Below are 21,992 nucleotides of genomic sequence, written 5' to 3'. Positions count from 1 at the left end.
GACGTGACCCCATGGTTGCTGGCTTGAAGCCCAAGGTCGCTGGCTTGAGCCCAAGGTCACTGGCATGAGCAAAGGGTCATTGGCTTTGCTGGATCCCCCAGGTCAAGGCACATATGAGAAAGCAATCAATGAACAACTAAGGTGCCGCAATGAAGAATTGATGCTTCTCATCTCTCACCTTCCTATCTGTCTGTCCCTATCTGTCTGTCTCTATCTGTCCCTGTCTTTGTTTCTCTTTCACTAAAAAAACAAAAGGAGAGAGAGTGAGCGATGGGACAAGGAGTACCAAAGCTAAAGTTCTGATGCCATCAAAGGACACCCTCCCACCTTTGCCACCTCCTTTATGCCCATTACTTGGCCAAAGGGGAGAGATGAGAGAATGTGACTGATCCAGTGCGGCTGAAGCAGGCAGTTTTACAGAACTAAACCAGAGAAATGCTGAGCTGGGGGTTCCCCTAAACCACAAAGAAATAAGAGCAGGAAAGGAGAAAGGCCAGAGTCCTAAACAGCATTTTGGTGATTAGGAGCCATCCTCTTCTCACACCCCACCCAGACACCCTGCCTCACCTCCTATTTCTCCAAACCCTGCCCATGATCCCGTCCTTAGCTGGGCTTCCCTTTCCCTAAGGCTGCAGTTTATGGATTTTTCAGTAGGTGGCAGTATGAACAGCACAAATCACATAATGCAGCTTCTATACTAGAAATTCCCTCCATACAAAGCAAAACACCAGAGACATTCCATCCTCTTACATAGCTCTCACATCACATGCTGCCACGTGACACACCTACACGAAGCCTCCTTGGCTTTTGCCTGGCAGCTCTGGGCCATAATCCTTCCTCCAGGATCCCATCTAGACCCCTCCCTCCTCTTCTCCCTCCCCTAGGACTTTGCCCTCTTACAGGCCAGACTGCAGCGGCCAGAGTCCGGGCTTGACTCATCCTCCACCTCACTGTGGCTGAGGTCCCAGCTCTGTAACAGAAAACATCACCATTTCAGCCCTGCGCAGCGGAGAACGAGCCAGCCCGGAACTCTCCTGCTTTTCCCTCTACCATGGAGTACCTCTCTGCCCTGAACCCCAGTGGCCTGCTCAGGTGATTACTAATCTTCCTCTCCACTCTCCGTCTCTAGGCATAGGGACAGGTCAACAACACTACAGTCAGCCCCTAGAAATTCATGAACCCATACTCCTTCCCCTCCCCACTCCCACACTCCACAGTGGTCTTGTCCCGCTTCTGAACCACTTCCACCCACTCCGTGGTCTCTCTCACTCTTCCTCAGCTACTCTAATAATCCAAACACCGAAATCCCACCCTCCTGAACTCCTCAGCCATCCCACTCCCACCATCCCTATTACACTCAGCATACTCCTCACTCCTTGACTTTTTTTCCTAACTAAAGGTCGGTATCCAATATGAGCTCTGAGTTTGGCCGTAGGGTCTGGACCTCAGCTCCACCACCCCAGCGACCTTTCCGTGTCTGTGATCACAAGCGAACCACCCGGAAAGGTCTGACAGCTGCCACTCGTCAGGAACTGCTAGACAAGGTGAGTGAGCCAAGTCCCTGGGTTCCTATACCAAGAGTGGGAACTTGGAATGACCAGCAGAAAGGGCTGAGGTTACATGGCCACTCCTCCCTCTGGGGGCTAAAAGCAGGAGGGTGAGCCCAGTGACCCCTGCTGCATTTTTTTTTTTTTTTTACAGGGACAAAGAGAGAGTCAGAGAGAGGGATAGATAGGGACACACAGACAGGAACAGAGAGAGATGAGAAGCATCAATCATCAGTTTTTCGTTGCAGCACCTTAGTTGTTCATTGATTGCTTTCTCATATGTGCCTTGACTGCGGGCCTTCAGCAGACCGAGTAACCCCTTGCTTGAGACAGCGACCTTGGGTCCAAGCTGGTGAGCTTTTTTTTTTTCTTTCTCAAGCCAGATCAGTCCATGCTCAAGCTGGTGACCTCAGGGTTCTCGAACCTGGATCCTTTTGCATCCCAGTCCGACACTTTATCCACTGCGCCACCACCTGGTCAAGTTCCCTGCTGCATTTGAGTCAATCTCTTTCCCCAAGCAGTGGGCTTTTCTTTGGGGAGAGAATGAGTAGAGAGGGTTGGAGGAATAGAATTTAGAAGTCAGTATAGAATGGTAATTTGTATGACAAATCAAGTTTAAATCTTGATTGTGTCACTTTCTAATCAAACCTTGGGAAGTTACTTAACCTATCAAAATATAATTTCCTTCTCTATAAAAAGGGAACAATACACCACCTAGGATTGTTTAAATAAGTGAAAGAGGATAATGAATGTAAAATGCTACATAGATACCTGGTACCAGGGAGGACTCAAAAAGGTTGTCATTATTACTGAAAACAGTTCTGGAGAACTCTGAAAGGGTTGGGGAGAGCAAGGCGGGATGCTGGCGCTAAGATTCCATCCTGTCAGGCCTCATCAGCATTAATGCCTTATACCCCTAGCCCATGCCCAATCCCAAAGGGTGGACTTCAAAAGAACCTGGCTAGTTTTTCACTCCCAAACCAAGAGTGGCTTGGAGGGAAGCAGGAGGAGATAACAATGACATGGTAGGAGTAGAGCAGGAGCAAATAGGGAAAAGGTCAGCTCCTAGTGAAGGTCCCCCAACCAAAGGACACTGAGAGCTGGAGCCATTTGGGTTTTTTTTTGTTTGGGTTTTTTTGTGTGTGTGTATTTTTCCGAAGCTGGAAACGGGGAGAGACAGTCAGACAGACTCCCGCATGCGCCCGACCGGGATCCACCCGGCACGCCCACCAGGGGGCGACGCTCTGCCCACCAAGGGGCGATGCTCTGCCCCTCCGAGGCGTCGCTCTGTTGCGACCAGAGCCAGTCTAGCGCCTGGGGCAGAGGCCAAGGAGCCATCCCCAGCGCCCGGGCCATCTTTGCTCCAATGGAGCCTCGGCTGCAGGAGGGGAAGAGAGAGACAGAGAGGAAGGAGAGGGGGAGAGGTGGAGAAGCAGATGGGTGCTTCTCCTGTGTGCCCTGGCCGGGAATCGAACCCGGGACTTCTGCATACCAGGCCGACGCTCTACCACTGAGCCAAATGGCCAGGGCCTGAGCTGGAGCCATTTGAAGGGAAGTAGAGTTGGGATATCCATTAGTGTCTTGGTCCAACCAATGGAGAGGGAAGGGGCATGGGACAAGCTCTGCCATTTCCCACCTGCTTCTTGCCACTGAGCAGGCACTGGAGACCCTGCTGCTGAGTGGAGGGCTAACCCTGGTGCTAGAGGAGGATGGGACTGCCGTGGAGAGCGAAGACTTCTTCCAGCTGTTGGAGGATGACACTTGCCTGATGGTGCTGGAGTCTGGGCAGAGCTGGACTCCTAGCAGGGTAAGAGGCCTGCACTGGGGCTGCTCTAGGCACCAACCCTTCATCTCTCCCAAGCCTCTCCTCTTGCCTAGCCCTAGTCTTGGGGCAGAGGTGATGAGAGAGGTAAGGAGATGCCAAGGACACCTTGTAGTGGACTACCAGTCCGGGGGGGGGGGGGTAGATCCCACTACTGATGGGATTAGTGGTGGATGACAGTAGGTGAGGGTCCATTGCACTCATGGGGTGCCCCACAGAGTGGGATGCTGTCGTACGGCCTGGGCCGGGAGAAGCCCAAGCACAGCAAGGACATCGCCCGCATCACCTTTGACGTGTACAAGCAAAACCCTCGAGACCTCTTTGGGAGTCTGAACATCAAAGCCACATTCTACGGACTGTACTCCATGAGTTGTGACATTCAAGGACTCGGGCCAAAGAAAGTACTCAGGTCAGAGACCAACATGTTCTCCTTCCCCATTCCTAGTTACAGTCCCTTAATCCCTTCTACACTCACCTAAGCCATGAGCTCTCCCTGAGAGGAGCCCTCAGCCTTCAGGCTGCCCCCTAGCCATCTGACTGCCTCTTTCTCTGCCCTTCAGGGAGCTGCTCCGATGGATCTCCACTCTGCTGCATGGCCTGGGCCAGATGTTGCTGGGAATCTCCTCTACCCTTCGCCATGTAGTGGAAGGGGCTGGCCAGTGGCAGCAGCAGGGACACCTTCATCCCTACTGAGAAGGGGCTCGGAGCTTCTGCCCCTAGATTCATTCCAAGAGATGGCTCTAGGGACTGTGACAGTATCAGTCTGGGGGCCTGCAGACAGTGCAGACTACATAACTGACCTGGTCTCTCCTCTGACCCCATCAGCACAATGCCTTACATCCCTAGCCTACACCCATTCCTGAGGAATGCTGCCCCTACCTAGCTATCTTTTCAACTTCCCACCTACCTCGAAAGGCCACAAACTTGGCCCTGGCATCGTGATACCACCCGATTGCTGCTACTGCTACATGTTCTTACAATTCCCCCTCCCCCTGAGCCCCACAGTACACTGAAAGACAGCCCTCTTGGACTTTACGTTGAGATCTCTATTTCTTCAGACCCCTCCTCCCAGAATAACAAAGACATTTCCATTAAAAATATAAGAACATTTATTGATAAGACTTTTGACTTCCATGACTCCCATTTAAATTAGTAAGGGAACAGGACAGATACTCCCTTTCCTCCTCCCCCATCAACACTCAGTCCCAGATCCCAAGGCCTCAGTCTTCAAGAATTGAATTCAAAATCCGCCTCCGCTTGGCCACTGCCCCCTGCTGCTTTTCCCAAGCCTCTCGACGCTTCAGGAAGGTAGTCAGGGCCACGTTTCGAGCCACATGGTGGCCAAAAGGGTCTTTTATCAGCTCCTGGTTCTGCTCCCCTGCAAAGGGAACCATCCATGTTCAGTATCAGCATGCCGTCAACCCCTCATTCTCGAAGAGACTCTACTTGGGGCAGAGGTACCTCCATTTCCCCTGGACCCTGGGCCGCCTTGGAATACAGTTAATCGCTTGTGCTCCAAAGAACAAGCTGGGAAGAAGGGTGGGAGCACAGGGTTGCACAAGCAGCAGAGGGGAAAGGGAGAGCAGATAGTTAGACACCAAGGCCAAGATCACCCTTTGGAACTGAAGTCTCTGCTGAATTTAAATCCACCCCCCAGCTACCCAGCTATCTGCAGTAAGGAAAGGGAAAGTTTGGAGAGACGTGCTGGTACTCACCCAGCTCAGCAGCAATTTCCTTCCGGGCTTCCAAGGCTGCTCCACCCCAGATGGCATCTAGCACACGGCTGCCATGGCGACTACAAGCCAGAGCCACATACTGCCCCTGCATTGAAACAAACAAGGTAGGTCCCTCTAAGGCAGTCCATGAAAATGTGTTGGGGAGGACAGGAGGGAGCGAAGATGTAGAAATTTAGAGGCTATGTTGAAAGAGTCTAGGAAAGGCGTATCCTCTCCTGACTCTGAGGGACAGTCCCGGGGGAAGCTCATGTTCTCGAAACAGATAAAGGCAGAGGAATCAAAGCAGAAGCCAGAAGTCTAACCTTTAGGGTCTTGAGCACACGACGGCGCTGCTTGCGGGTCACAGAAGGGCTGGTCAGGACAGCATCGAGCACATGGGAACCAGCAGGGCTTTGGCCCAGAGCCAGAAGTTGTGGTCCTGTCAAGGCACCCAGACTTCGAAGTATAAGGCCAGGAGTGGAGAAGTGCAACAGATGCTGGAGCAGTAGAGATCCAAGGACTGTCACTTCCCCCAGAGCCCTGGCTGTGGCCATTTCGACCTGAGGAGAAAGAGGAAATTAGGAGGTAGCCACCAAACTGTCACCACTACTTGGATGAAGCCAGAGATCTCACCACCTCATCTCAGTGGTGAGAGGCTTCCTGAGCCTAGGGAGACCTGGTCCCCAATCACACTGGCTTGGCCTCTCCCCTGCCTCACCTGGTGTTCCACAGGTACTGTCCCCTCCTCCTCCACCAGTCCATAGTATACCTCATAAGCCATTAAAGTGGCAAAGAGAGGCACACAGGCCACTTGCCGAGAAGAGGGCTCTGCACAATGGAATGCCTAGATGAGAAGAGAAAACATAATGAATCTGAGAACCGACTTTAACCCCAACTTTCTAGACCAGGGAAAGCATTCAGGAGTGGGGAGAATGCCTCACTTCACAAGAATGTAAGCTGCATGAGGACAGGATCTCATCTGCCCTGTTGAATCCCAGTCTCTTCATGTGTAACAGGGTTCAATAAATCTTTATTCCTTCGGTAAACTTCTCTCTTTGTTCTAAGAGACAATTTTCATTCTAGGGTATGAGATGGCTTTGAACTCATTTTCTCCTGTTATCTGTGAACTCCCTGAACATTAAATCTCTTGGGTCCAGAGATACAATGACTAAAGATTCAGTAAGTCCAAGAGGTAGAATTTGAACTGAGGGCATAAATGGATTGCAGGTAACAACCACTCACCTCTAACAGCAGCTGCAGGACCTGGGCTTGGTGGGTCCCCACTCTACGGCAGGCCCCCACCAGGGCAATGACTACCCCTGAGTGACCCTGTGCCAGCACAGCTTCCAGGGCAGGGCCCAGCTCTTCAAACACAGGAGACAGCTGAGAGAAGACAGGAGACAAAGAGTCTTTGGCATTGTGCTAACTGTGGGCTAAGTCATTCAGAGAAATCTTTCTGCAGAAAACAACTATAAATACTAGATAAAACATAAAAGCACTGCCAATATCAGGACTTTGGTTTGGCTAGATAAAAAAGGTCCAGGACAAAGGGGCAGTCTTAGAGGAGCTGTCTCACATGGGGAGGGGACTTTAAATGATCAGACTCTCAGAGGAAAGAAGAACTAGAATCAAACCTGTCCTTCCACCCTAACTCCCAACCCATGAGATCCCAGGGAAGCATGCCCTGGCACTAAGCAGCAAAGGAAGAGAGAAGCTCCAGCAACAGCTCCAGCACTCATTTGTATTTGTAGCCAAGTTCCCAGTCTGAGTGGGCCATGGGACCTCAAGCTGCTGACTTGGATGAAGCCAGTCTCCTGCTGTACTGGAAAATGAGAGAAGCCAGAACAAATCCTTTCTGGGAAGAAGGCACCTTCACCTCAATCTCTGGGAAACCCCAGGAATAACTTTTCAAGGGGGATAGCCAGCACACAGATATACAGAGGCAGGCACACCATAAAATAAGGCCCAATGAACATAAACAAATAAAACAACAGCATACAGCCTGACCGGTGGTGGTACAGTGGATTGAATGTCGGCCCAAGATGCTGAGGGCCCCAGTCTGAAATCCCAAGGTTGCCAGCTAGAGCATGGGCTTGCCAGCTTGAGTACAGGTTCACTAGCTTGAGCGTGGGATTCTCGACGTGATCCCAAGGTCGCTGGCTTGGGTCCAAGGTCACTGGCTTGAGCAAGGGGTTACTGGCTTGGCTTGAGCTCCCCAGTCAAGGCACGTATCAGTGCAATCAATAAACTAAAGTGAAGCAACTATGAGTTAATACTTCTTATCTCTGTCCTCCCCTTCTCTCTCTCCCTGCCTGTCTATCTGAAAAAAGAAACAACAAAACAGCATATAGAAACAGACCCAGTCAACTTCTCAACTCACCAGCTCAGGGGTAGTGATGGCATCTAGCAAACGCTGCAAAGGGAAATTGGCAATAGGATGTGCAGCCAGAGTCTGCAGCTGCCCTTGGAAGTGATCCTCAAAAAGGCTCTGGAGCCTCGGGGGCTCCAACACCAGCAGCACCTGCTCCAGGAGTCTGGAGCTGATCTGATCCCGGAGAAAGAGCAGTAAGGGGCTGGTGACAAGGAAAAGGTAGTCTTAAACCCCTCCATCCAAAACACCTACACCACCTCATCACACAGCCCCATCAACCTTGGTCAATCCTGAGGCTCTGACCATACCTGCCATCTGCTGAGGAACTGCGATTACTCAGATAGTGAATCACAGCATTACAGAAGTGGGCACAGAGCTGGGGCAGTTTGCGGTGCAAGATCTGTAAGGCCACTTGAAAGCAGAAGCTGGAGATCTTGTCAGTGATAAACACTGTGGAGAGCAGAAATAATAAAAGCAGCTTTCCCAAAATCCAGATGACTTGCACAACCACAAACAAGGTGCAAGGGACCATGGACAAAGGGTCTGTAGAGCAACACCACACCAGATCAGATTTGGAAAATGACTGATCTAAATAAGGGCCTTGTCTGAAGATAATCACCTCCAAAAAGTAGATCCTAGACCCTCCTCCTATTTCCCGCCTTACCAGCAATGTCCTTCAGAAAGCAGGAGCTCAGGTCCTGAAGGCAATTCAAGAAGGATTCAGGAACCTCGAAATCAGTTGGTTTAAATTCCCGAGTTGGGGCCCTTTGTGCTTCTAAAGGAAGATCAAGAACGTGTGCAGTGTGAGATCACAAATCACCGGCCAGGAGGGAGAGTTCCACAGATCAGTGATTTTCAACCTTTTTCATCTTGTAGCACACATAAACTAATTATTAAAAGTCTATGCTACATTAAAAAATATATTTTTTGCTGATCTGACAAAAAAAAGTGTAACTTTGACTCATTCACACTGGACAGCTATTGTGTTGGCTATTGTCATTTTTTTGACAATCTAAGGGAAAAGAGGTCGGTGTCCCTGACCAACTTAGGTATTACATGGTTTAAAAATTCTTACAGCACAACGGTATGACACAGCACACTGGTTGGAAATCGCTGCCATAGATGAATAAGGATTCTGCTTAGAGATGCAAGACACAACTGAATATCTCCTCTCATCTAGATGAATAAATTGAGATATTTGTTTTAATTTTTTAATAAACCTCAACCAGCTCTCCCATGGTTCATAGGAAATAATCCAAACTCCTCAGCCAGGTATTCAAGATGTTCGAAAATCAGGCTTCATCTAAACTCAAACCTTATTTCCCAGAGTTTTTATAAATGTTGGTAACTACCTATGAGTGTGTCATAAAATCAATTTAGTGGGTCTCAACCAGTATCTTTTTCATGGAATAAAACAATTAAAAAAAAAAAAGAGGAAGAGCCTGACCAGGCAGGGGTGCAGTGGATAGAGCGTTGGACTGGGACACAGAGGATTCTGGTTCAAAATCCCGAGGTTGCCGGCTTGAGCTTGGGATCACAGACATGACTCCATGGTCACTGGGTCAAGCCCAAAGGTCACTGGCTTAAAGCCCAAGATCACTGGCTTGAGCCCAAGGTTGCTGCTGGCTTGAGCAAGGGGTCACTCACTCTGCTGTAGCCCCCTGGTCAAGGCACATATGAAAAAGCAATTAATGAACTAAGGTGTTACAACGAAGAACTGATGCTTCTCATCTCTCTCCCTTCCTGTCTGTCTGTCCCTATGTCTCTCCCTCTGACTCACCTTCTGTCAAAAAAAAAAAAAAAGGAAATATCAGAGTGGGTCACATGTATTAAGGGTATTATTGCCTGACCTTTTGTTTGAACTCAGTCATGAAGAATGACTCTTCTGCCTGACCAGGTGGTGGCACAGTGGATAGAGCATTGGACTGGGATGCCAAGGACCCAGGTTCGAGACCCCGAGGTTGCCAATTTGAGTGTGAGCTCATCTGGCTTGAGCAAAATAAAAAATGCTCACCAGCTTAGACCCAAGATCGCTGGCTCAAGCAAGGGGTTACTTGGTCTGCTGAAGGCCCACAGTCAAGGCACATATGAGAAAGCAATCAATGAACAACTAAGGTGTCGCAACGAAAAACTGATGATTGATGCTTCTCATCTCTCTTCATTCCTGTCTGTCTGTCCCTATCTATCCCTCTCTCTGACTCTCTCTCTCTGTCCCTGTAAAGAAAAAAAAAAAAGAATGACTCTTCTGCCTGACCAGGCAGTGGCGCAGTGGATAGAGCGTCAGACTGGGATGCAGAGAATCCAGGTTCAAGACCCCAAGGTCGCCAGATTGAGCGCGGGCTCATCTGGTTTGAGCAAAAAGCTCACCAGCTTGAACCCAAGGTTGCTGGCTCCAGCAGGGGGTTACTCGGTCTGCTGAAGGCCCGCGGTCAAGGCACATATGAGAGGGCAATCAATGAACAACTAAGGTGTTGCAACACGCAATGAAAAACTAATAATTGATGCTTCTCATCTCTCTCCGTTCCTGTCTATCCCTCTCTCGCTCTGAAAAAAAAGAAAAAAGAAAAGAAAAGAAAGAAAGAAAGAAAGAAAGAAAGAAAAAAAGAAAAAAAGAAAGAAAAAAGAATGACTCTTCTTTTTCTCTCTCCTTCTGAACTTCCTAAACTCTCCTTTCTTCTAGGTCCACTTCCCTCTCTTATAATACTTACCAGGTGACTGGGAGCCACGATGTCTGGCTCTTTCACAATCCAGAAGAGTTCCTCCTAACACCTGCAGCAGAGTTCTGACCACGAAGCTGCCATGTGTGTCTCCACAGTAGAAAAGAAAATCATCACACACCTCAGAGGCTAGCCCCAGGACCAGCTCCTCCAGAGTCTCCAAGGGATGATCATTCCCATCCACCTCCACCTCCTCCACCTCCTCCACACGGCTCCCCAACAATCGAGGCAGCTGCAGCAAAGCACTTTGCAATACATGGACCCCACATCGATGACAGGCCACAGAGCGAAAGCTGGAGCGCAGAGCAGCCAATACTCGACACAGAGGTTTCAGGGGACTGAACCCCAACAGTTCCTGCAACATCTCACTGCCAGTCCTGTTCGTGGCCAAGGCGAGGGCCTGAGCCTCCACTTCCTTCATAACATTGTGCACCATCAGCTCTGGAAAGACAGAGGAGGATAAGGTTTTCCATCACTTAGGGGATGGGGGTGAAGAAGAGGATATGGGAGATAAAATTGGGAGTCCCCACACCCTGAGAACCCATGGAAATGTCCTTGTCTGTACTGGATTTTTTGCCCAACATGTCCCTCTCTTGGTTCCAACCGGAAGGTCCTCCCTACCTCGTTCTTCTCCAGTCTCCGGGGCCTCTTTCAGCGCTGACAGCGCCCGGCGGAAATACCCCAGCGCTTCGGGGCTCAGGTGAGGATGCGCCTCTAAAGCCGGCTCCGAGCGCCCGTCCCGAGGCGGGCAGAGCTGTCGCTGGCGGCCTGATGGGGAGTGCCCCGACCCCTTGGCCCCGCGCCCTCGTTTGCTGCCAGCTGGGAACCGGCGCCCGGCCTTATGGAGGGGGCGCGGGCCCAGACCCATGGGTGCTTCTATCCCGGTCAGCCCGCTAAAGCTGCTTTAGTCGCAGCCGGACAGAGACCAGGTGTGAGCCGTACCCTCTCCGAGTTTAGAAACCCCGGCGCGCTCAGGACGCAGCGCACACGTCATAGTCCCGCGACCGTCCCAGCCGCGCGAGGCTGCTTGTCTACCCAGGCCGCCCCGCCTCCACGTGCTGGTCCCGGCAGCGCTGTACCATCGCCGACTTACTCTCCATGTCTGCGGCTGGAACCCCGCCCCAGCATGGACTTTCCCTGGACTCTGACTCAATCAGTCACTCGCGGCCAGAATCAAAGTTCGCGATTGGGAGAACTCTGCGAGCCGGGTGGGGCGAGGATTCCAGAGGCAGCACGGGTGGAAGGCAGGAAAGGGACGCGAGCTCCTTCCAGTTAGGGCTCAGGGTTCTGGACTTTAGCTCACCCGCTACCAGAAGCCGCACCTGTGTGCCCCGCCTGACTGGGCCAAGCCACAGGCCTGAGCTCCAGATAGCCCAGCACTCTGAGCGGACGCTCCGCGAGGTACTGCCGTGCCAGAATCTAACACCCAGCCAGCTCCACCCGGAGTCCCGCCGTGGACAGCCACCCAGGTCCCTTCTTCATTTCTGGTCACCCCAAAAGGGACAGCCTGACTTGCCGTGGGGCCTGCACCCAGCTGTCCCCCACGGAAACCCCTCCCCTCGTGGGACCCAACTATGGCTCCCCCTCCTACCACTCTTCAGGGTCCCCCTTTACGTGCACAATCTTCAGGCTTCTCTCAGACAAATCTTTGTTTCCGCAGATTTACACCTTTGCTTGTAACCATGGTAACTCCCATGAAGGATCAATTATGCGTGGTGACTGGTGCTTCGGGGTATTGGTCGTGGTATTATTGCCTTGTAGCTCTACCAAGCAGGTGCCACAGTTTACATCACTGGCTGACATCTGGACACGTTGCGGGTTACTGCTCAAGATGTGAGTGCTTCCTGTGGGACCATAGGGGCAGAAACCACGGGATCCCTTCCTATTAACCACTCCTCCCAATCCCTTACCAGAAACCCTAATATTCCGCAGTAAAACATGAATTTTTTTTCTCAAAGTGGGACAAATTAACCCCATAAATAACTTCAGGTCAAATTTGCCACAAAGTGAGTTTTATGAAAAACAGCCTTAGGAATTCCAGAATTGCAACTAAAGAGATGTGCACCCATGCTTTCCTCTATTTTAGGCAAGTCTTTATTAAACTGTACATTTTTACTTGACTTTTCTACTAGGTTTTTGTTTGGTTTTTTTTTTCTGAAGCTGGAAACGGGGAGAGACAGTCAGACAGACTCCCGCATGCGCCCGACCGGGATCCACCCGGCTCGCCCACCAGGGGCGACGCTCTGCCCACCAGGGGGCGATCTTTGCTCCAATGGAGCCTCGCTGCGGGAGGGGAAGAGAGAGACAGAGAGGAAGGAGAGGGGGAGGGGTGGAGAAGCAGATGGGCGCTTCTCCTGTGTGCCCTGGCCGGGAATCGAACCCGAGACTTCTGCACGCCAGGCGGACGCTCTACCACTGAGCCAACTGGCCAGGGCTCTACTAGTTTTCAGTTAAATAAATACTTGGGTACCACTGATTTCCTAGGCACTGGGTGAAGCACTGGAGTTACCAAGATTAATAAGATATCATTTCTGCTCTTAAAAACTAAAGCCTATCCATAGGCAGAAACGATTCATTTCAATGTGATGTGCATATGATAAGTGATAAGAGGCAAACATGCACAGAATGCTCTGGGATTGTGCAGTGGGTTTCAATATGATATGGCAGAGTAGTTAGGGAAAGCATTCTGGAGGAAGTGGTTCTTAAACTGAGTCTTTAAAAGGTAGGAATTAGGTCCATACCAGCAAAGGGAACTCCACAAGCAAAAGATATTGTGAGAAAGAATTCCAAAGCATGGAAGTACAAGGCAGGAGTGGAAGGTGAGAGGCTGGAGAGGAAACAGAATGCGTCTTGGAAGAACCTGGTAGAGAACTTTGGCTTTATTCTCTATGAGATGGTGATCCCGTTGGAGGATTTTAAACAGATTTGTGCTTTAGATAGTTCATACTGTATGGCTGCGGTATGAAGAATTAATTTTTTTTTTTTTCCTGAAGCTGGAAACGGGGAGAGACAGTCAGACAGACTCCCGCATGTGCCCGACCAGGATCCACCCGGCACGCCCACCAGGGGCAACGCTCTGCCCACCAGGGGGCGATGCTCTGCCCCTCCGGGGTGTTGCTCTGCCGTGACCAGAGCCACTCTAGCGCCTGGGGCAGAGGCCAAGGAGCCATCCCCAGCGCCCGGCCCATCTTTGCTCCAATGGAGCCTTGGCTGCGGGAGGGGAAGAGAGAGACAGAGAGGAAGGAGGGGGGGATGGAGAAGCAAATGGGCGCTTCTCCTATGTGCCCTGGCCGGGAATCGAACCCGGGTCCCCCGCATGCCAGGCCGACGCTCTACCGCTGAGTCAACCGGCCAGGGCCTGAAGAATTAATTTAAGGCAGAAAGACTGATGGTCCAGTGAGTAGTTATGAAGCAAGAAGGTAAGAGAGTTGGACCCAGAGCATAGATTTGGACAACAGGAGGCTTGTTCCCAAATAAGGTACTCTTCTTCCTCTGAAATTAGAGGATAGGGCACATTTGTAGAAGCCGAGGTGGAACAGGAAGTAGAAATAGTTCATGCATGAGAGCTTTGATTTCTTTGTTACCAGGCAGGAGCACAGGTGGAGTGAGGGAAAGAAGGCTGGGATGGAGTAGGGTTCCACATTAGTGATGAAGGGTGGGAGTTAAGAGCATGTGAGATGGAATTGGCCAAGAACAAGGAAAAAGATGGATACTCATTTCCCGAGAGCAGCCTCCATGCCTTATTTGTACCGTATCCTCCACATGCAGAGTACAATATCTTACGCATTGTAGGCTTCAGTAAATGTATCTTTTGAACCTGAGATCTCAGTCTACCTTGCTCTATAAAGGGAGGATTTAGCACTACTGAAATTCCTCACCCAGATATCAGAGGGCAATTTTACCAGCCATAATCTCTCAGCTGCTAGATTTGATTCCTATGATGGGCTTCTCAGCTCCCAAGCTGGGAGTTGAAGAAAGTGGGGTTATGTAGACCCTCATGTGAGACTGTGAGCTCTTATCCTGTCTGTCTCTCTCCAGGCACAATCCAGAGGGGGCCAATGTGTTCCTGTGGTGTGTGATTCAAGCCGGGAGAATGAAGTGCGAAGCCTGTGTGAGCAGGTGGATTGAGAACAGCACGGGCATTTGGATGTGCTGGTCAACAATGCCTATGCTGGGGTCCAGGTACTCTGAACTTTGACCCCAGCTCCACACTCCTGGGCCTCCTCCTATGACCCCTGAGTCTTTATCCCCACTCATTGTCCCTTCCGTGATCCAGCCCCTCATATCTTCCTGCACTCATCACTCTCCCTGTGCTTTCCAGACAATCCTGGAAAACTGTACAAAGGCATTCTGGGAAAGCCCTGCCTCCATTTGGAATGATAATCAACAGTGTCAGACTCAGGTGGGTGTTCCACCTGCAAGGGCCTGGGCTCCCCTCACTCACTCAGCCAAGCTGAGGGCCCAGGTCTTCCCCATATGCTCTTCGCTTTTCCCTCTGACCTCCCATCTCTTCTCCCTTCTGTCCCATTAGTCCCACTCACCTCTGGAGCAGCTCTCTCCAAGTGAATCTGTACCTGGGAATGTCAACTTTTGTCTTGTTTCTGTCAGCAATTTTCATCTGATCTTGCCCTTTGTCTCTCTCCTGCCTCACTCTGCCCGTCCAAATGCATGAACCAGAAGGGAGCCTCCTTCCCTCAGTAATGCACACGTCTCATAGTCAATATTTCCAAAAATTATTAGAGCAAAAAATTGTTTTGTTTTAGACCAAGAGTGGTCCATAAGATAGAGTGAGTGCCAGCCATCTTAGCCTCTAGATCCTCACTCGACACTGATAGAAAGGGACACCCCAGGTCAGAGCGGGGAGAGCAGGGTGTCACAGAGTGACATGTATATGTGTACAGGAGTGAGATGAAGCACGGCATTTGCGGTTCACTCTGCAAGATATACACCAGTCATGTCTGTGTTTATTATTTTTGGAACTAGGTTACTCTCAGAAAATGCATACTCTGAATATGATCAGCTACTGTGGGAGTAATTAAGATACTATCTGCAAATCTGAGACTCAGGAGTCTAAGAATGCCAACGAAGCTGAATGAGGCTCCAATTGTGATTTCCAAAGAAGAAAGATTATGAGGACAGAGAGGGATGGTTAGCCAAGAGGCAAGAAAAGAAAAGCCAAACAGCTAGAAATAGGCAATGCCCACATCCTTATCCCTCCAAAGAGAGGGGCCTTGCACACTCATCTCTTGCTGGTCAGGGTTTTCAGCCTACAAGGTGAAGGTCCAGCCCTGATGAATTCTCCAAGGTAAGGGTCACTTTGTGAGCCCCTTGGAAGCCCACCAACACCTCCTTTCACCTCCCCCACACACATTCACATATATATGTGTAGTTACTGTGCCTTTCCTCAGTATTACCTTAGGCTGGGCTTCCATTCTAAACCATAGCTCTACTCATTTTTATTTGGAGGTCCCTGTTTCCTAGGCAAAAGAAATTTTTTTCTGGTTACCAAATTTTTGTGGGTTTTTTTTTTTTTCATTTTTCCATTGATTTCAGAGAGAGGGAGGGGGACAGAGAGAGAAGCACAACTCAAGTTGTCTACTTTTTTAATTTTTTTTTAAGTGAGAAAAAGAGAGGGACAGACAGGAAGGGAGAGAGATGAGAAACATCAATTCATAGTTGTGGCACCTTAGTTGTTCATTGATTGCTTTCTCATATGTGCCTTGACTGGGGGGCTCCTGCTGAGCCAGTGACCCCTTACTCAAGCCAGCAACCTTGGATTTCAAGCCAGCAACCATAGGGTCATGTCTATGGTCCCATTCTTGAGCTGGTAAGCCTGAGCTCAAGCCAGCGACCTTGGAGTTTTGAACCTGGGTCCTCAACATCCCAGGCTGACGCTCTATCCACTGTGCCACCACCTGGTCAGGCAAGTTGTGTACTTATTGATTGCTTCTTGTACGTGCCCTGACCAGGGTCAAGCCCCCGACCTCTGGCACATTGGGTCAACGCTTTATCCAGTGAGGCGCCCAGCCAGGCTATTTTATTTTTAATTATGGAAAAATGTGAAATCAGTATGATCCTATTCTCTTACCACTACCCCTTTCTCCCTTGACTGAGCTATAGCTACTGTTGACAATCTGGTATTCCTCCATTCTTTTATTTTATTTATTTTTTATTTTATTTTTTAAGAAACAGAGAGAGAGATAGATAGGGACAGACAGACAGGAACGGAGAGAGATGAGAAGCATCAATCATTAGTTTTTCATTGCAACACCTTAGTTGTTCATTGATTGCTTTCTCATATGTGCCTTGACCACGGGCCTTCAGCAGACCGAGTAACCCCTTGCTGGAGCCAGCGATCTTGGGTCTAAGCTGGTGAGCTTTTGCTCAAACCAGATGAGCCCGCGCTCAAGCTAGTGACCTCGGGGTCTCGAACCTGGGTCTTTCTGCATCCCAGTCTGACGCTCTATCCACTGCGCCACTGCCTGGTCAGGGCTCTACCATTCTTTTAAATATTTGACTTCAGAAGGTACCATAATTTATTTATCTAATCCTTTACTGCAATAGTGGAATTCTTGGAAAAAAATATGTACGTCTTAAGATTTAATAAACATTATCAGCATGACCTGTGGTGGCGCAGTGGATAAAGCATCGACCTGGAACGCTGAGGTCGCTGGTTCAAAACCCTGGGCTTGCCTGGTCAAGGCACATATGGGAGTTGATGCTTCCTGCTCCTCCCTTCTCTCTCTCTCTCTCTCTCTCTCTCTCTCTCTCTCTCCTCTCTAAAATAAATAAAAAATTAAAGTCTTTAAAAATAAATAAATAAACATTATCAAATTGTCCTCCAAAAAGACCCCACCACTTTATAAACTCGTGACAATGAAGGAGAATATCTTTTTCATGTCCTCAACCCTGCTCAACAGTCAGCCCACTCAGCCAGGCAAGTTCTGCCACTCCTGTCGGCCAAAGATATCCGAAGGTTGGTTTTTTGTTTTTTTGTGGGGTTTTTTTACAGAGACAGAGAGAGTCAGAGAGAGGGATAGACAGGGACAGACAGACAGGAACAGAGAGATGAGAAGCATCAATCATCAGTTTTTCGTTGCGCATTGCAACACCTCAATTGTTCATTGATTGCTCACTCATATGCGCCTTGACCCCCCTGCTGGAGCCAGCGACCTTGGGCTCAAACTGGTGAGCTTTTTGCTCAAACCAGATGAACCCGTGCTCAAGCTGGCGACCTCAGGGTCTCGAACCTGGGTCTTCCGCATCCCAGATGCGATGCTCTATCCACTGCGCCACCGCCCAGTCAGGTTCCGAAGAGGTTTTAATTCATCCTGTTTACTATTTGTGAAGTTGAGCTTTTTATTCATTTATTTATTGGCTCATTATTCTTTTGTGAGTTGTTTGTGTTATTAATTTATTCTTTTTACATCCATTTATAAGAGATCTTTGTGGAATCATTTCCTTTAATATATGTTTTACAAATATTTTCCCAATTTATTACTCATTTTTTTTTCTTTTTTGTGACAGAGACAGAGAGAAAGACAGAGAGGGACAGACAGGGAAAGACAGACAGGAAAGGAGAGAGATGAGAAGCATCAATTCTTCATTGCAGCACCTTAGTTGTTCATTGATTGCCTTTGACCAGGGGGCTATAGCAGAGCAAGTGACCCCTTGCTCAAGCCAGCAACCTTGGGCTTCAAGCCAGTGACCATGGGTTCTTGTCTATGATCCCACGCTCAAGCCAGCAACCCCGCGATCAAGCTGGATGAGCCCACGCTCAAGCAAGTGAGGCTTATTCAGCGACCTTGGAGTTTCAAACCTGGGTCCCCTGGGTCCCAGGCTGATGCTGTATCCACTGTGCCACCAGCTCGTCAGGCTGTTGTTACTCATTCTTTTTGCATACGTGCTCTCCCCAGCTCTCTCTATATGCATAAACATATAGATAGATCTATTTGTACATTTATACATATGTCTTAAGAGGTCAAATAGATCAGTCTTTTATATTTTCTATCTTGCTGTGATGTTAAGACAAGCCTTCCCCACCATCCTGCATTCCCCACCATTGAAGCATTTATTCTCTTATATTCAAACAATATATCCTTTTGGAATGTATTTTGAAATCATAAGTGAGGTAGACAGCCAATTTTACCCACCAAATAAGCGGCCAACTGTCCCAAATTAATTTACTGAATGATCCCTCTTTCCCTACTGATTTGAAATGTTTCCTTTATAATTCACTGAATTCTCATTTACACTTGGACCTAATTATTGACTATTTTGTTTCATTGACTGTGTACTGTTATACTGGTACTTTATTCTTTTAACTGTTATGCCATTGTACATTTTAATATGGATATTACAAGATATTACTCTTCCTTTTTCAGAATATTCCTGGCTATTCTATGCTTATTGTCATTGAGCTTTATATTATTTTGTAAGTTCCTCCAACTAAAAGTCTTATTGAGCTATAACTCAAATTTACTGGATATATAGATTAATTTAAGTAGAACTGATGTTTTACATGTTGTTTTTTCTTAATAAATTATGTCTGTACTTGTTCTTTTATATTAGAATTTTATAGTTTTTCCATGTAGATCTTATATATATATATATTTCTTATGTTTTTCCCCTGAGCTACTTTAGGTTTGGTACTGCTATTATGACAGAGCTCTTTTCTTCTATTACATCTTTAGAGAGTGCCATCTCTCATCCTTCAGTGGTTAATTTTACCCGTGTTCTCAAGGTATCCTCAAGCCCTCTTCTCCAGGTCTGCGGCCACCCAGTGCTGCTTCCTGGCTGACTCCCGCCACTAGAGGGCAGAGGAAGCTGCCAAAGCTCTATAGCACCAGGCTAGCACTGACCATGGTCCCTTCTTTCCTTGCCCCTCCTTCTAGAGGCCACTACTTGTGCTCAGTGTATGGGCACGGCTGACGGTACCAGCTGGCTGGGGGCTCATTGTGGTCATCTCCTCCATGGAGGGGCTGCAGTATCTCTTCAATGTCCCCTATGACATGCGCAAAGCCGCGGTAAGGACCCATGTGGCACATGGTTTGGGGAGATATAGGACAATGGTACCTACCCATTTAGCTCAGGAGGTAAATCCCCAGTGGTCAGAGGGATTAGACCAACTGGCCATCAGCTCTCCCTGTAGCCCTCCATGGACAGTTCCTTCACTTGGGTTCCTCTTTGCTGGCCAGTCAGTAGTACACTGGGAAAGGTAGACAGCTGAGACAGAGCGCCTGGAGAGGACATGGGACTGGGACACCCTTAGAGGAAGCAGGGAGGGCAGGAGAGGAAGGTGACATGGCCAGGGGCCCTGGCTTTCACCCTGCCTTCTGTCCTACAGTGCGACAGGCTGGCTGCTGACTGTGCCCAGGAGCTGCGGCGCCTGGGTTGGTGCAGACAGAACCACTGAAGGATCATATGGGGAAGAATGACAATGCTGAGGATCTGCTGGTTAAGCAGGTGGCGTGGGGAGGCTGAGGGTGGCAGAGAATGCAGTGGAATCGGCCTCTCTATCCTTAATGTCAATACAGTAACAACAACAAGGACTAAACACCCAAGTATTTACCATGGAAGTAAATTATGGGGCTGTACAGACATTATGTCCTTTAATCCTGCAAGGGAGATAGTATCTCCTCTTTATAGATAGTGAAACTGAAACTCAAGAGAGGTAAGAAACTTGCTTAAGGTCACGGATGCCTTAAGTGGAAAGGATGTCCAGTTCCACAGCCCACACTGCACTAACCTAGAAGGTCAACATAGTTGGCCCCAGATTTTCCACAGAGGAAAGATAGTGGGGCCTGATGCTGGGGTACAAGACTCACCTGGATGTGGAGAGGAGATACTGAGTCCTATGGGTGCACTGCTGAGAGCCTCTGTTCTGGAACAGAAGCCAAAAGCGGGGAAGAGACTGGGCAGTGCTCTGAGAAATTAACGCTTCACTTCTCTGCTCCTGTGTTTCAGCTCAGATTTCATTTCTCATCCAGGGAGACCACGGAAATGAGTGGCAAGTGTGTGGTGGCTTTGGCAACAGGTGAAGAGGTTGAGGCACCTGGTAACGAGAAAGGGCCTAGAGGAGCTGCAGGGTGGTGGCAGCCAGTTCTGGGTCCTGGCTCAGGGAGTGGTTGAGGAATAAACCCTTGTTGTCTCTGGCTTCTGGAGACTGACAGGGTCAGGATTCCCATTGTGAGGATTGAGAGCTTCAAGAACTGGCTCCTTGGAGGTGTGGCCAGAAGCCAGAGAGGTCCAGGAACCTTCCTATGGACAGAGAGAAACAATTCTGCGCTCCTAAGCTCATCTCAGAGGTGCCTTGCCCCATTGGGCCAAACCTGCACCACTCCCATGCCATCTCAGCTATATGTGTGCCCACAGACCCCAGTATCCTGAGCCTGAGTGGGAAGGTGCTGCCATCTTGTGACCCTGCTCGGCACTGTGGCCTTCGGGGTATGGATGATAAGAACTGTAGCCCAGCAGCCAACCTGGACCTGTCTGCCTTGCTTCCTGCTCACTCCTTCTCCCTCACCCTCTCCCTGTTCTTCCTCCCTCATATTGCATTTGGTCTCTTCAGCCAAGGTGGAGGTATCCAAAAAGTGGGAAAAGAAGGTCTAATCCTCCTTCCCATCTGTTGCCCTCAGGCCGCCCCATCCAAGACTGTTTGTCTTTGAGTTCAGTTCTCTCCTATGGCTCTCCCCTGGGTTGGCTGACCTCCTCCTTGCCTGGCTTCCTCTGTGTGCCCAAGTGGCTTATTACTCTCTACACTAGCAAGTCCTAACCCTCCTGGCCTGATGTCACCACTCTGCTTGTCTTTTCATTTGTACTGGGTGGCTTGTGGAACAAAACAGCCTTTCCCACCTACCACATGCCCCTGAGAACAGAAGCCTCTGCCGTGTGTCCCTGGTGGTCCCTGGGGGCCCTACAGGCCCTTCTTCGTGCCTTGGTCTTCCTTGCCCCTTCATTTTACTTTTTGCCTTAGTATTGAAAAATATTCTGAGTACTAATGAAGGTCTCACTTCTCCCTCAACACATTTTCTGAGTGCTGATTCTATACTGGGCCAAGTGCTAAGTACTTGAAAGACTCAAAGATATGCAAAATGTTTGGATTCTCAAGGAGTTCCATCCCTGGGACAAGGCCTCTTTCACCCAGAGCTGTTCTTGCTCTTGCCTGTCCATTTCAGGGACACTTGCCCTTGGGCCAAGGCCTGTCTCCCCCGCCCCAGCTGGGGAGCAGGGCCCCTCCACACCAGCAGACACCCCTCAGTCTCACACTGCCTTTCTGCCCCTTCCTTCCACCATCGCTTCAGGGATGCATGCTGCCTGCTAGCTGGGCCTGATCCAGCAAGGGCACTTCCCTCAGTGTGAATGATTTTCTGGAATTTAGGAGGAAATTACTGCCTGAATCTAAGAGAGGGGCAGAGGAACAATTGATGCTGCGAATAAACTCTCATCCTTCCTCTCAGGATGATACCACCCAAGTTACTTTCTGAAGAATTAATTGCAGAAGCCCTCTTGGGCTTCCTTACCTGCTCTAGGGGCTGTCCCTGCCTGATGCAAAGCAACAGGTGTGTCCTGAAGAGGAACAGAGGGGGCCACTAGGGGAGCCTTCCAGCCAGCAGCTAGAGGGCCATTGAGGTGATGGGAGAGCTGCTGTAAATCAGAGGGGCAGATCCCATCTCCAGTCTTCAAAAAAGGCAGGGTGAGAGCTGAGGCTTCCTGTGGCTGCCCAGTGTGTCCACAGCAGCTGTGATCTGGTTGTGGCTTTCTGGGACAGCCCTGTATACTGTTCCTCAGTGTGCTGGGGCAGCTCACCAGCTTGTGAGA

The 21,992-nt window shown here is 49.4% G+C and overlaps 3 protein-coding genes and 1 non-coding gene across 4 annotated transcripts; 2 read left to right on the top strand and 2 right to left on the bottom strand.

The window, feature by feature from the left end:
• The first annotated feature begins 903 nt into the window (after positions 1–903).
• Positions 904–4,479, top strand: CIDEB (cell death inducing DFFA like effector b). Its single transcript, XM_066342119.1, has 5 exons — positions 904–1,092; positions 1,400–1,544; positions 3,205–3,354; positions 3,588–3,778; positions 3,930–4,479. Exons 1-5 carry the CDS (start codon positions 1,052–1,054, stop codon positions 4,060–4,062), a joined length of 660 nt encoding a protein of 219 aa, XP_066198216.1. The 5' UTR covers positions 904–1,051; the 3' UTR covers positions 4,063–4,479.
• On the bottom strand, positions 3,002–3,077 carry TRNAT-GGU (transfer RNA threonine (anticodon GGU)). Its single transcript has one exon. It is a non-coding gene; the product is annotated as a tRNA-Thr (tRNA).
• On the bottom strand, positions 4,461–11,162 carry NOP9 (NOP9 nucleolar protein). The gene is made up of 10 exons (XM_066342116.1): positions 10,794–11,162; positions 10,164–10,613; positions 8,120–8,230; positions 7,764–7,905; positions 7,465–7,657; positions 6,327–6,467; positions 5,803–5,928; positions 5,408–5,644; positions 5,085–5,190; positions 4,461–4,747 (listed from the first exon to the last, which is right to left on the bottom strand). Exons 1-10 carry the CDS (start codon positions 11,038–11,040, stop codon positions 4,590–4,592), a joined length of 1,911 nt encoding a protein of 636 aa, XP_066198213.1. The 5' UTR covers positions 11,041–11,162; the 3' UTR covers positions 4,461–4,589.
• Positions 11,163–11,270: 108 nt separating this feature from the next.
• DHRS1 (dehydrogenase/reductase 1) lies at positions 11,271–20,946 on the top strand. The gene is given in 13 exon segments (XM_066343657.1): positions 11,271–11,641; positions 11,833–11,898; positions 11,900–12,005; positions 14,211–14,354; positions 14,494–14,553; positions 14,555–14,574; positions 19,067–19,092; positions 19,095–19,198; positions 19,519–19,555; positions 19,558–19,637; positions 20,139–20,208; positions 20,547–20,626; positions 20,809–20,946. Coding segments are annotated over 13 exon segments (1,302 nt in total).
• The last annotated feature ends 1,046 nt before the right edge of the window (positions 20,947–21,992 follow it).

Source organism: Saccopteryx leptura, chromosome 6 (assembly GCF_036850995.1).
Source record: "Saccopteryx leptura isolate mSacLep1 chromosome 6, mSacLep1_pri_phased_curated, whole genome shotgun sequence".
Lineage (NCBI taxonomy): Eukaryota > Metazoa > Chordata > Mammalia > Chiroptera > Emballonuridae > Saccopteryx > Saccopteryx leptura.
Note: the sequence above shows the minus strand (reverse complement) of the source record. Positions and strands in the feature narration are given on the sequence as shown.

Excerpts from the sequence above, each read along its gene's own strand:
- CIDEB (XM_066342119.1), top strand. The coding sequence starts at position 1,052 with ATGGAGTACCTCTCTGCCCTGAACCCCAGTGGCCTGCTCAG. Across the intron at positions 1,093-1,399 it reads AACCCCAGTGGCCTGCTCAG|GTCGGTATCCAATATGAGCT; the intron begins GTGATTACTAAT and ends TCCTAACTAAAG. Across the intron at positions 1,545-3,204 it reads GTCAGGAACTGCTAGACAAG|GCACTGGAGACCCTGCTGCT; the intron begins GTGAGTGAGCCA and ends GCCACTGAGCAG.
- NOP9 (XM_066342116.1), bottom strand. The coding sequence starts at position 11,040 with ATGGGTCTGGGCCCGCGCCCCCTCCATAAGGCCGGGCGCCGGTTCCCA. Across the intron at positions 8,231-10,163 it reads TCGTGGCTCCCAGTCACCTG|AAGCACAAAGGGCCCCAACT; the intron begins GTAAGTATTATA and ends ATCTTCCTTTAG. Across the intron at positions 6,468-7,464 it reads CCATCACTACCCCTGAGCTG|CTGTCTCCTGTGTTTGAAGA; the intron begins GTGAGTTGAGAA and ends GTCTTCTCTCAG.